Here is a 12,783-nt window from a genome sequence, read left to right on the forward strand (position 1 = left end):
GCTAAACAATTAGTCAGCTTGATAATCTAACCGGACTAAAACCGGTGATGGGATTATGAAATAGTTAGCTAGCAAGAGTGTACTTAGGACAGCGCTTGCATACAGCTTATTAAAGCGATGTGACAGTAGCTTAGAGTGTGACCTCCCACAGCTTCAAGGACTCTGCTGTTTACTGTCCAAGATAATGGTGAAAGCACAGCGTAAGGGTGACAAGGCTGATCTACTCATAGATTTCCTATTTCACATTTTCCCCACTGTGCTTATTTATCCGTATCTCTGAAGTGCTGCTAAGCTGGCAGTGGACTATTCTGGGCACAAACACAGACCACCAGAGTTTCTGACACCTTGCAGAAGCAGTAAGAGCAATGGAATGTAAATGGCATCGCTGGGACTGTGGGAAGAGCAGCTGAAGTAGAATGTGTAGGTGGCAAAGTTCGCTAGGAAATATCTGTAGTGACTGAATCAAAAATATTAGAGTGGCTACTCTATACTTAAATACACCATGCAGTATGCTACACTACTAGCTGAAGATCTCAAAGCATGTCACAAGCTTTATTAAAATGTGCCTCACTTTCTCTTTTAAATTACTCATTAGTATCCTTGTTTTACAGATCAGGTTAAGTAATTCATCTGAGATCTCACAGTGCTGAGAACCGTGTGATCAGTGGAAGGTAAATATCTCCACAGTGAACTACTGGTCACAGCAGGTGTGACCTAAAGAGCAAAAGTTATTTAGATGTTAATTTAAAATATAACAATGTATCAAAAAAAAAAAAAGGGAATAATCAAATGTTTATGCCTACATAAGTTTGAGACAAGGCACATACAAATTGATCATGAAGAGCAGGGCAGGATACTGATCTTCATTACATTTATAAAAAACATCCTTTTTATATAGCATAACTGCATTTTCCAGAAGGTTTTTTTATTACAGCTGGATGCTTAGCATTTTCCCTTAATAGGCCATCCTTTGAAAAAGTCTTTGAAATTAGCCATCATCAATCCATTTGCACTGTTCCCATTACTTCTACTGCCCTTGTTTATCAAAAGGCCATTCTCTGTCAGGTTAGCTCTTATGCCCAGACCCTCAGGGAAATGTTCACAGCTACAGTGCTCAGTACTGCCTGCAATAGGGCCATTCCAGGCAAATTGCAAGCATGAAAATGAAAATCCCATTAACCAGAGCAGTTGTCTTCAAATTCCCCACTGGCAAGGCTGACTTGCATGCAAGTAACCAGCACAGGTTGCTGCACAGTGTTGAGCTGCACAGGGACGTGAACACTCCAGCGATGGTATGTGCAGGGCAATGCAAAGTGATTTAATTTAGTTCAGATGAAGGAGGGTTAAGTCAAATGACTGCATGTACGCCATGGGCTAGGAGCTCACAGAGATGCTCAGCTGACACACGGTGACTCTTTAAAACGTAAGTCATGTCACTAGATAGCTTTCTCTGAATTCAATTCACACATTTCCTAGTATGAAATAAATCTGCCCTGTTTCAATTTGCCATAGTAAATAAATGCAGCAAACTGTTTTCTCTTGATGGAAAGAGATGCTTGTTTTAAACACATATAGCACAAAACACACCATCCATAAGGTCAGAATTAAAATTTGCTTCCTAAATCGAAACTCTGGAACAAGACAGAAACCTGAAAAACTTAAGACTTACTTTTTTTCAAAATATGTCTTTAGGTTATTTATTTTAATAAATTATTTCATACATTAAATTTCATTCTGGCCATCTGGCATACCTGCAGTTATTTTAGTGGTGACCATTTGTTACGTATGATGAGATGTTGCAAGGAGATTGACAAAATGAACTACAGAGCATCAAGAGAGTAAATAATGGCAATGTAAAATGGGCTCATTTTTTGCTAGGGCAAAAATATTAGAGACAGGACTCTACTGTATAAGAGAGGAAGAACAGCCTTTTGGATTGCAAAACATTGTCATCCCTGCACATATGTGCGTGTGGATCCCACACGTTTTAAAATGCGCCAGATCACTTCTGCTTGAGGATACAGGCATTAATTTTCCTCTCAAAGAAAGGTTTTAAAAAGTGGTGTCAAATTTAAGCACGCAGTCTGATAGCTGCTGTCATTTGAAACATGTCAGTGTTCTTCATCACAACATAAAGATGCTAAAGGATCCATTTCCAAGTGAGTTTGTGCAAGGACAAATTTTAAAATACTTTGTAGTAATAGTTCAAGCCAGCTGGTTAAATTGTATTGACCGAAAGGCTTGGCACCTTGCAGAAGATTACACACCAATTTTCTTTTCTGCAATGAAAATAAGAGATTAAAATAAGCATTATAATTTAAAGATTTTGCTGGAGAATTTATTTTTAATTCAGATAAAAATATGTTCTTTCCGTTCATATTAAAAGCTAAATCTTTTGCTTTATTATCCATAACATTTTATTGGAGAAATAGCAGTTTGCTAATAAACTTCTTCCTCCTTTTTTAAGCCTAGCAATATCCTGCAAAAGAGAGTTGCTTTTAAGCTGCATCATTAAAGTGCTAAGTAAAACAAAAGTCACACAGCAAATCAAGTTATTCACAAGCTTTTTTTAAAAAATGATTTAAACAATACAGTTTCACAAACTATTCTGGTATTTTACTTATGGGGACACAGAGGCTAAATACAAACACCATCTGTCTGACTTTGCTTTGCTGTTTTTCTGAAGCACGTCCCATCACTGCAGTTCAGCACCAGGCACGAAAGGCAGAAAAGCAGTCCTTTCAACATTTTATCACAGAAGTTGATGAGAAGCTGACTCTTTGTCAGCACTGACAAAGCAATATCATAATAATCACGAACACATAGACATTTGCTTCCTGCATGCCACTGCAGGTATACTATAGCAGCCTACAAGAGAAACTGGAAACTGTGCAAAACTGCAGCAGGCACCTGTGGATGTAAGGTTCGCAGTGCCTTTAGTCATGAAGTATAGAAGCGCTCCCTTAATGAGCAGGTAAATGAATCCAGAGCCAGAGTAAACTAACAGACTATGTAAGAAACAGATGTGTATGGTGACTGAAAAGATTCTAAATATCTCAAAATATTCTAAAAAGAATAAAGATGTTAATACTTTTATTGTGTTGGTTTTGCTTTGGCCCAGTCTAGATAGCAGATTGCATTTCCAGAATAAATGTTCTAGTTTCCAAATAGAAGGTGATTGTGAGTTTGGATAAATAAGATGCATGTAACAAGTTATAGAATATTTGTGACAGAGTTGCTGTAGAAGCTGAAAATGTCCTTCAACACCCTTTAAAAAGGGCTTTTCTATTTTTTAAATGCATTATTTTCTCAAGAGAGATATAATATTGGCAGATTAGTAAATCTTACGGTCTTGCAACAAACTTGAATAAAAGAAATTATACATGTTCCTGTCGGTGTTCCTAGATGTAGGGCATTGTTTCCTGTAAGAGAAAACAGCACAATGCTGGGTGTATCAGATTCCTCCCAAATACACAGCAAGCAGCACTATCAGTTCACTGTAACCTACTCATAACTAGCAGAACTTTAGTCTGAAACACCCATACACAGACTGACAGTGCATCTCAGCACTCGTCTCACTTTTTCAGACTTGTAAAAATGCATTAAATCTGATTTCAGTTTATTTTTTGCAATAATTCACCAAAAATAATAGGTGTGCAGCTGTAATGAGACAAAGTTTTGCAACTAGCTGTTTTCTTATATTCTAGTACAAAGAGAATGAATTAAAAGCAATAATGATGAGATGTTTTGTAAATATGATAATAGTTTATCAGGAATAGCTCATTAACTTCAAAGAACGTTGAGACAAATAGTTGAAGTTGTAACTACACTGATGTGAAAGGCAGACTTTCCATGAATTACTATGCTTACACTTTGATCCCTTTGTCAATACCTCCTATTTAAAAAGGTGATCAATTCCCACTTCTTCCACTTCCTAACTATTTCTTTTGCAAATTTCAACATCATTCATAGCATTCTACTTTACAGAGTAGATATTTGGGCTGCAGATATTAAAAAAACCTGCTATCCAGAGAATACAGAATGCCTTTAATGACATGCTTTTGTTGTTGTTTTTTTTTTTCTTTAAGTTCCTGAATTTGGGAGAAAAAAACTTTTTAATTTTCACATCATCAAATGAAGCATTTTTCTTCCAAACAGTTGGGCAGAGATCAACAGTCCACCTTTACTACTGGTTACTTTTGTCAAGGTAGATCGAATTTGTTTTTTTTTGTTTTTTTTTTACACTAGTTGATCAAAGCATTTTTTAATAAAAAAAAAGAAAAAAAATAGATCAACAAATCAGTACATTATTTCCAATGTTAAGTTATTTTCAATCTTGTCTACACTATTTTAATACTGTTTTTATAATTAGTCACCTTAAGGTAACACACACAACAAATAAAAATTCCAAAAATGTTTAATCCTTGAAACAAACATCATATCCAGGAAGATTTGGAAGAGATATCTGCAGTGTCAAACTGGGTAACAAAGTTTGAGACAACCCATAAGGAAGTGACTCAGGTGCGTTGTAGACAAAAGATGAAAATGTTACATTACTCTCTCAGACAGTGCCCTTTTTTCTCTTACAGTTCTAATTAACTTAAATTAAAAGAGAACTGCGTTGAACGGAATTTGCCAATTAACAGATGAGTCCCTAAAAAAAAAAAAAAAAAAAATTGTTTGGGCAGAAAAAGATTGAAAAAAAGGTATGTAAAGGAAATACATGGAAGCATTGCTATGCTTGCAGCACCCTACAGTACCTTGAGGCCCTTCTGATTTTCTTTCTTAAGTATCATCGACTTAAGTGCATGCTAAATTACTGATGTTTGTTTTATAAAATCACCATTTTGTAAGTTTTACATCCAAGAAGAGAACGTTATTGGATGAGAATTAGTGATGGAAGGTAAGCAGAATATTTCTATACAGTTATGAAGAAAATCCATAGGATAGTGTTTTCTCTTTTCTACAATAAAATACTGAGGTCACAAACATTTAAAATTAAAAAAATATGATTTCAGGTCCACTTTTGTATTCCATTCTTTTTCTGCTGAAGTGTTTTAATAAAAGGAAATGATTCTGGGGAAAGCTATAACTAGACTAAGGCCACATAAAATAATCTACTCCAGAAAACTGACAGCTTATCTCACTATTAGATTGTATCATGGAGGAGAGTTGCAACACTTCAGAACTAGAAGACAGATATGCACACAAATTGTTTTATTTTCATTTTCTATCAAGAGCATTATAGGCAATTCATCCATTAGCAAAAATTTTAAATAAGAATTATAAAAATTCAAATGCAGTTTATCTGCCCTTTACTAAGCACTCAGATGTGCCCATTCGTGAACGAATCACTGCCAGTGAAGACTCCCTGCTGTTCTGCATACGCATCTATGATTCATGTTCTTTATGTAAGTTAAATAACACCACAGTGACTGGAAAAATTTACAAGAAAATCAGAAGCAAAGGTTAAGAAATAACAAAAAGTAGGTGGAAGTAAAGTGAGAGGCCTGAGAAAACTTGTACTGCCTGAGGTAAAAATGTACTGATGTTCTTGCTTATGAACTGAATTTGGTTTTATACCCATCAAGGAAAAGGTGTCTTTTTAACTTGCATACAGTTAACAACTCAAAGTAAAAACCCCTGTGACAGAAGGACACCTACACGAGGGAAAGTAGGACAAGGCAAGATGTATGAAAGAATAAGACAATATTCAGTTTAGGTGTTTGCATCAATAAAGTACACTGTATAGCCTAGATGAACTTTCATTGAGAAGCTTGGGCCCTCTGTCTGCCAGCTTATTGACCAAGATAGACACTAAGCTTCATGACCCTGCCAGTGTAGGAAAGTCATGATGTATCCTGTCTTCAGCAAGCTTTTCCTTATTTTTACCATATATTAACTACTACAAAGCAAAAGCAATTTTTTTTTCCTAAGAAAAACAAACAAGGAGATTTTTAATATAAATTAATTCAAAACTAAACCATAAAATAAAAGCTAAAATTAAACACATTGTAAGGAAGGAAGTAACAGTAAAAATATAAGGAACTAGAAAATTGTTTGAAGGAATAACTATCACTAAAAGAAACCACTCCTGACGGTAATTAAATGATTACATTAACAACCCTCATGCAAAACTTTGCTAAGAGACAACTCAAAAGAGAGAAATCATAGCACTACTTCTGCATTTGGGTTTCTCTCTGCATTGGATATATTCTTAAAATTCAGCCCAAAATTTCTGCAGCAGGATGCTTTTTTATTTTACATTTATCAGCACGATAAGTTCATTTTAAGACGTAAAGAATTTCAGAATCACAATGAAGGCTGTTATTGCAATCATTTTGGCTTCATGTCATTGGTACAATAAACCATAAACCCAGAAAGCTCAATTTAATTAAGTCTATTACGTCTAGCATAAAGAATGCATTTAAATCAGTATTGTTTGCCATGCGCTAAAAAAGAACATGCCAGCCTATTTTCATTCTGTGACTTCCACAAAGATACTTAACATTTAACTGCCCAAGAAAACATACAGTATATTTAAGGTCTCACATTTACAAAGACGAAACTTGAAGACTAAAAGTGATGCAAATAAATGCTGTCAGAAGATCAGATCTCCTATTGTATTTCTTGCTGTGCATAGGCTTAAGCTTCCTCACAACATATCTCATGACATAGTATCTGACAGAAACTTAACTTGAACATTTGGACTTACTTGAGCTTTTACTGAAAACTTTATAGATGATTAAAATAGAACACCAAAAATACCTTCCGTCATCTGAAACTGGTAGGCAAAAATCACCACCTAGATTTAAACTGAACTGTGCCACTTGTGTAGGAATTTAGTGCAACTCCTGTCTACCTTGCATGAATTAACGTCTAAAACATGGTCACACTATCAAATCTGAATTTTTCAGCAGTGCATAAATTAAGAGAATTACCTCTTTGTTTCTCTGAATGTTGGGTAAGGTACCAACTGTCACCTAAAGGTGATAAACAGAAAGTCATCTTGTTACTCACCAATAAAGTAGTTGTTTCCTAATGCAAGCATTTCTTCAGAAAGTACAAGGCCACCCAGTGCCTGGAGGAGAGTGACACTTCTGCCATCAATGAGCGAACACTGCTTAAATCCAGCAGTTGTCACCTTCCATAGCAGGATAAGCGAAGCAGTAGCATCTTGTCTTATTCTAAGAAAATAAACGACAAGAATATTTACATACAGTGAGGGAAATTGGTCTTACAAGAAAGTGCATCAGAACAAAAAGCTTATTATCAAAGAAAGAGTACTTAAATATGGTGAATATGGAATCACGAAAAGGTCTGAAGATTTTTCATCACTTCCACCAAATTTAAAATATTTTTAACAGTAACATATGTATAATGGTATACCTACACAGATTTATTCATACAGAGTCTCAATTTCTCATACTGAAGGACACCAACTTAAGAGTCCAATAACAGTTTTATATAAAACGCTACCTAACAGTAGCCTTGTTCACTATTTGTACTTATGTCTTTTTAAATAGTAGCTCTCGAGCTAGAATGCTATCATTTTCTGCAACTGAAACGCATCCAGCCCTCCTACTTATTGAAGAACATTCAACATTCATTCAATACAGGAGATGCCGGTAGAAATCCTCTTTCCTTTGCTACACCAGATCGAAAGTTCGGAACAGTTTATTCTTCTAAATCAAATGAGTTGTGTAACGCTCTCAAGGTCACTGAGTTCATGGTGCCTTCCTAAATATTTACAGGTTGAATAAGCACATACAACTGCTTATGTACTGTCAGATCCACTAGGGAGCACTATATCTATATGGGTGTTTCTTTCCTCTTAGGATACTTTTTCCCGCTAATTTCAATAAAGAAAAAATAAAAATCTATCTGTAGTATTTCTGGCAAGATCCCAAAAAAATTGCATTAATTCACCTAAATGGATCACCACTGAGTTTGACCAATCCTCCTGAAGTTCAGTCATAACTCATATCCATCCTACTGCTGAAACACTTCTAATTCTCTCTTACTGAAAACAAGCCCCCAGATACCAGGGGTAGACACTCTGTTGTACAGTTTCTTCTGCTAAAAGTGTCTCAATTCTACAAAAGCACAGTGTGGTGTCTCCCTTGCCATTTTTTTTTAAATTTATTTTTATATTTTTATAAAAAATTTTGTAAACATATACATCCATTTATTTATTTATTTTACAAGAAATGTAAAGTTTTCTTATTATACTTGACATGAGCTGATAAAATACTGTGATCATATCAGATAAGTAAATTTTTGACAGTATTTTGGGTCAACTTTAACATTAAACCCCATCACTACTCCCAGAGCTGAACGTCTCATTTTCAGTAACAACTTCTGTTAATATGACAGCAACCATTTAGGTCACCCATAACAATCAAAAGAAAAGAAAATTACTGAACAGAAGTTTCTCTGTTGTTTATGTATTCAGCCACTGAACCAGAAATGTTATTCAAGTCTTTAACAAAGGAAATACAATGGAATGAAGATAGATATCAGCTTGCATTAATCTGCCAAAATAAAAAGCTACTAAAGGTAGACAGTATAAAAATGACAAAAAACCAACACTATGCACTCTGCAAAGTCATTTATAATGAGGACATTCCATCATGGGTCTTAAATACAGCCACAGAATCTACAAACGTCAGCTTATTCTTGATTAAAAAAAAAAAAAACCACACACATTCACAGATCTCCTCCCTGCTTAAGCTTCTCATGAATGAGAACGATTCAAAGTCCCGTGGGAAGCATAGGACATCTCCCACGTTTAACAGTTACAGCTTCAAACTGTCTGCAGCTTGTCTGCTTGCAGCAGTTTGTTTTTTTCCAGTGAGCAAGGCCTTTTTTAACTGAAAGCTGGCATTCTGAAAGATAAGATGACAGTATGAGAAAAGTAGGCTATTTTGGGAAAATGTGAGCCTAAAATTGCAGTAAAGCTGTGAGCCAGAGAACTGTGTTGGCAGATTTTTATTTGAAATCAAGTTTTCAGTAGGAAATACCTCACCTCATACCAGCTGAAAGAATCAGATCTTTCTAGGAAGTCAGGTTCTGTTAATTAAAAGTTACAAAGCAAACCTTTTACTAAAAAACCATGAGTTCTAACATGTTTAACAGAGTAAATTCCAATTTTTTAAAAATGTGGTTTGTAATACATTCATCAAAGATTTCGGCTGACTGACAACACCCAAAGCAATATTCCAGAAATTAAATATAAAGCATAAAATAAGGGTAATTACTTAATCAATAACTACTGTCCACCAACAAGTGCATCTTCATATTAAAGGGGAAAAAAGCGTTCACTGTATGAAGGAGAAAGGAAACATCACATCTTTTCAAATCTGACATCTTCAGAATATTTGCCCTGATTCCTAAAGCGTTCAGATGCCCAGAGACAGTTTACATGCTCACATCTTCTGAAACATTAAATATGTGGGAGAAGTTACACCAAGCAAAGAGCTGTCATAGCAGCGCTAGATACATGAAGGCTTTCTGAAGTTATTTCATGTACTTTTAACCATTTGACAAATCTGAGTATCTGAAAAGCAGTTTTCTAAAATACCCAGGCAAATTAAAAGAAAAATGCTTTTATATTCCATAAAAAATATTTTTACTTTATTGATGTATTCTGTGGAACTTCAAAGGAGACAAGACGGCCTCCAGCAGAGGTATTGGAACTGGCATTTCCACAAGCCACATCTGGAAGTATCTGAAAATAAAAATAGTTTTATTTAATACTGAAGCACAAAATATGACCAAAGAAAATATGATTTTTTTAATAGCACTAATAATACAGTAATCATCTTTTAATGTGGACCAAAACATTTACTTAAGTATTTCTGCTGTCATTAAACAATATGAAAATTCATGTAAGCATCCTTTCCATTTTAACAAAACCTTCCTGCACATGGTCATGCATGGACTTCTAAAGGTATCTTCCTTTAAAAGTGACCATATAATTCGAAAAAGATGGATGGGCTTCTAGTCCTGTGACTTGCTAACTAAAGCTCTAATGTTTGCCACTTCCATAAATATTGCATCATTAACAAGAGATTTTTGAGGATTTATAACAGCAGACACTAATATTGTCTTTTTACTATACGGAAATGTGTTGGGTGTTTTTTTTCAAACTCAGATTACTTTTAAACATATTCTCTGCCTTGCTCTAACAAGGCCTAAAACTACTTTTTCCAAGTACAAGTTGTTTCAACTACTAATGTTTTCAGATGGATAAAAATGACAAACACAGTTGAGAGCAGAGGAACTGATTTACCTAGTCTCTGATAACCAGCTGGTATGGAAATTGTGAACTAGAGCAAGAAATTATACAGAATGCCATACAACAAAGAATCATAGAACGGCTTGGGATGAAGGGACCTTAACAATCATTAGTTCCAACCTCACCATCGTTGGCTGGTTGCCTCCCCTCAGATCAGACTGCCCAGGGCCCCACCACACCTGGCCTTGAACACCTCCAGGAATGGGGCATCCGTAAACTCTCTGGGCAGCCTGCACCATGGCCTCATACATTCTGAATAAAGAATTTCTTCATAATATCTAACCTTGTCTCCCCTCCTTTAATTTAAAACAGTCCCCCCTTGTCCTATCACTATCAGATCACATAAGAAGTCAGTCTCTCTGGTTGATAAGCTCCCTTTGAGTACTGAAGGCTGCAATGAGGTCTCCCCACAGCCTTCTCATCTCCAGGCTGAACAAGACCAGCTCCCTCAGTCTGTCTTCATAGCAGAGGTGGCTTCCTCTGGACCCACTCCAACAGATCCACATCATGTAGAATAATAATTTATTAGGGTAGTTTGAAAACCATTACTATTTTCAATGACATCTTCATTTCAAATAAGTAATAATTTATATGGCATAATTGTTTTTTTCTATCGCTTACATTAACATTATCTGTAGTTTTAATTAAGTAATTCTCAGATATCTTCATCAGCTTACCTATGAAATATCACTAGTGGAAAAAAAAAATCAATGTCACCTTAAAATTAAGGTTAAGCAGATTATGCAACATTATTTTTTCAGTCATCTGGAATGTGTATGCAACCTTTTCACATTAGCCATACTGACAAAGTGAAAAGTGACGCCTGACACACTGCCATGAATTAATCATTCATTACTGAAAAATCAGAATCTAATTTCTAATTTTATTTATAATTTACATGTTAAATGCTATCATGGAATATCTGTGAAAATACGAAAAACAAAAGACCAGAATATGATACAAAAAATAACTGTTAAGGGACTCAGAGTTGACTTTGACTCAGACAAGAAAAATTCTCAGTATGCACATCTCCCCAAAAATGTACATAATTACTCATTTCTTCATTGCTGAATTGTCTTGCACATATAATATGTATGCAGTTTATGAAAATAAATATGTAACTTATGAAAATAAAATTAAATGCAATTTTTTTTAAGAAACTCATCAAAAAGAAAAAAGATAATATACCTATTAAAACTTCTGAATCTTGGATGTCAAAATTATTAAGCTAATGTTCAAAACTTGATGAAATTAAAGTGAGTTTGGCTAATACTCTTCTTATATACTTTCCCATATTCATAATATTTTTTCTTTGAGAATCTATATATCTCAGTGTATCAAAGTCTTTATTCTCATACTCTTATAGTGCATCTAACACTAGATGCGTTAGAATATATTTTCAGAATGTCTTGTATCTACTACCCTAGATCACAAGCAGGAAAAAAAAAGTAATTTAAGCGTTTACCTTACTATTCTATATTAGAAGCTTGGAAGTAAAGAGTATACAACTCTTTGAAACTTAATGGAAAAAAAGCCCATGAAGCAAGAGTGGTTGCATAACCTTGTGAAAATGGGCAATTTTTCAAAAAAATTTTCAAAGCAATCAGAAGTATTGACTGTTCAGCATAAAAAACACAAGTAGGAAATATTCTTTGCTAACCAAGAAAAGTGAAAAACAAAATGCATGTTTGACTCCACTGATAGGATGATTTGTAATGTTTGATTTCCTTCTCCAAGAAGGAACACCATTTATAACTGGCCCTGATTTCATGCACTAAGAACCTCCTAAAATATTTATCTAAACCAGTAGGATGTGAAATAACAGAATTTCACAGCAGCTGAAACTCCGCTTTTTTTCTATTACAAAAAATGCTACTTGGATCAGACAAAACATACAAGAAACAGGAGCATCCATAAGGAACAGAAATGGTGGCAGCACTATCCTATTTGAGACAAATACGGAGACAAAAATGACAGCTTTGACGTCTAATTCAGCAAATAAATCACACAGCTTTTCCATAGCTCTGGGAACCTTGTATAAAGATTTTTAAGCATGTCTCTCTCCTGTCTGAAGAGAACTCCCTAAAAACCGAAAGACCGAAAAATGAGGACAAAGAAGACAAGTACATTACAATAATACAGGGCAGTCAGAAGATGAAAACAACCTGTGGGTCTCACTCTAAGAAAGAAAAAAAATAGTAGGAAATGTAAAACAGAACTCAGGAAAACATAAGGATATTATTTTCAAAATGTAAAATAAAGAGCACATGATAAACTCTGCTTTATTCATTTGCTCTATTCTAATTGCTCTTTAAATTTAAAAGTGAGATGGCTAAAGTAAAAAACACAAACAGACCACTTAAAGTCATTTAAAAATAATCTGTGAAAAAAAAAAATTATATGACAGCAATGAGATCAAACTCTTCCAAAATTCCCCTGCTGCATTCAGTAGCACAGAACCTTTAAGCCAGCAAAGAAGTTCC

General features: G+C 34.8%; 1 protein-coding gene across 1 annotated transcript in view; it reads right to left on the reverse strand.

The window, feature by feature from the left end:
• The window catches only part of LOC100541413 (delta and Notch-like epidermal growth factor-related receptor), a 75,781-nt gene that overhangs the window by 41,161 nt on the left and 21,837 nt on the right, over positions 1 to 12,783 (reverse strand). The window contains exons 3-4 of the mRNA XM_010716652.1: positions 9,636 to 9,730; positions 7,021 to 7,187 (exon numbers count right to left, since the gene is read on the reverse strand). Of these exons, the coding sequence (XP_010714954.1) occupies positions 7,021 to 7,187; positions 9,636 to 9,730 (262 nt within the window). The remainder of the gene's footprint in view (positions 1 to 7,020; positions 7,188 to 9,635; positions 9,731 to 12,783) is intronic.

Source organism: Meleagris gallopavo, chromosome 11, assembly GCF_000146605.3.
Source record: "Meleagris gallopavo isolate NT-WF06-2002-E0010 breed Aviagen turkey brand Nicholas breeding stock chromosome 11, Turkey_5.1, whole genome shotgun sequence".
NCBI lineage: Eukaryota > Metazoa > Chordata > Aves > Galliformes > Phasianidae > Meleagris > Meleagris gallopavo.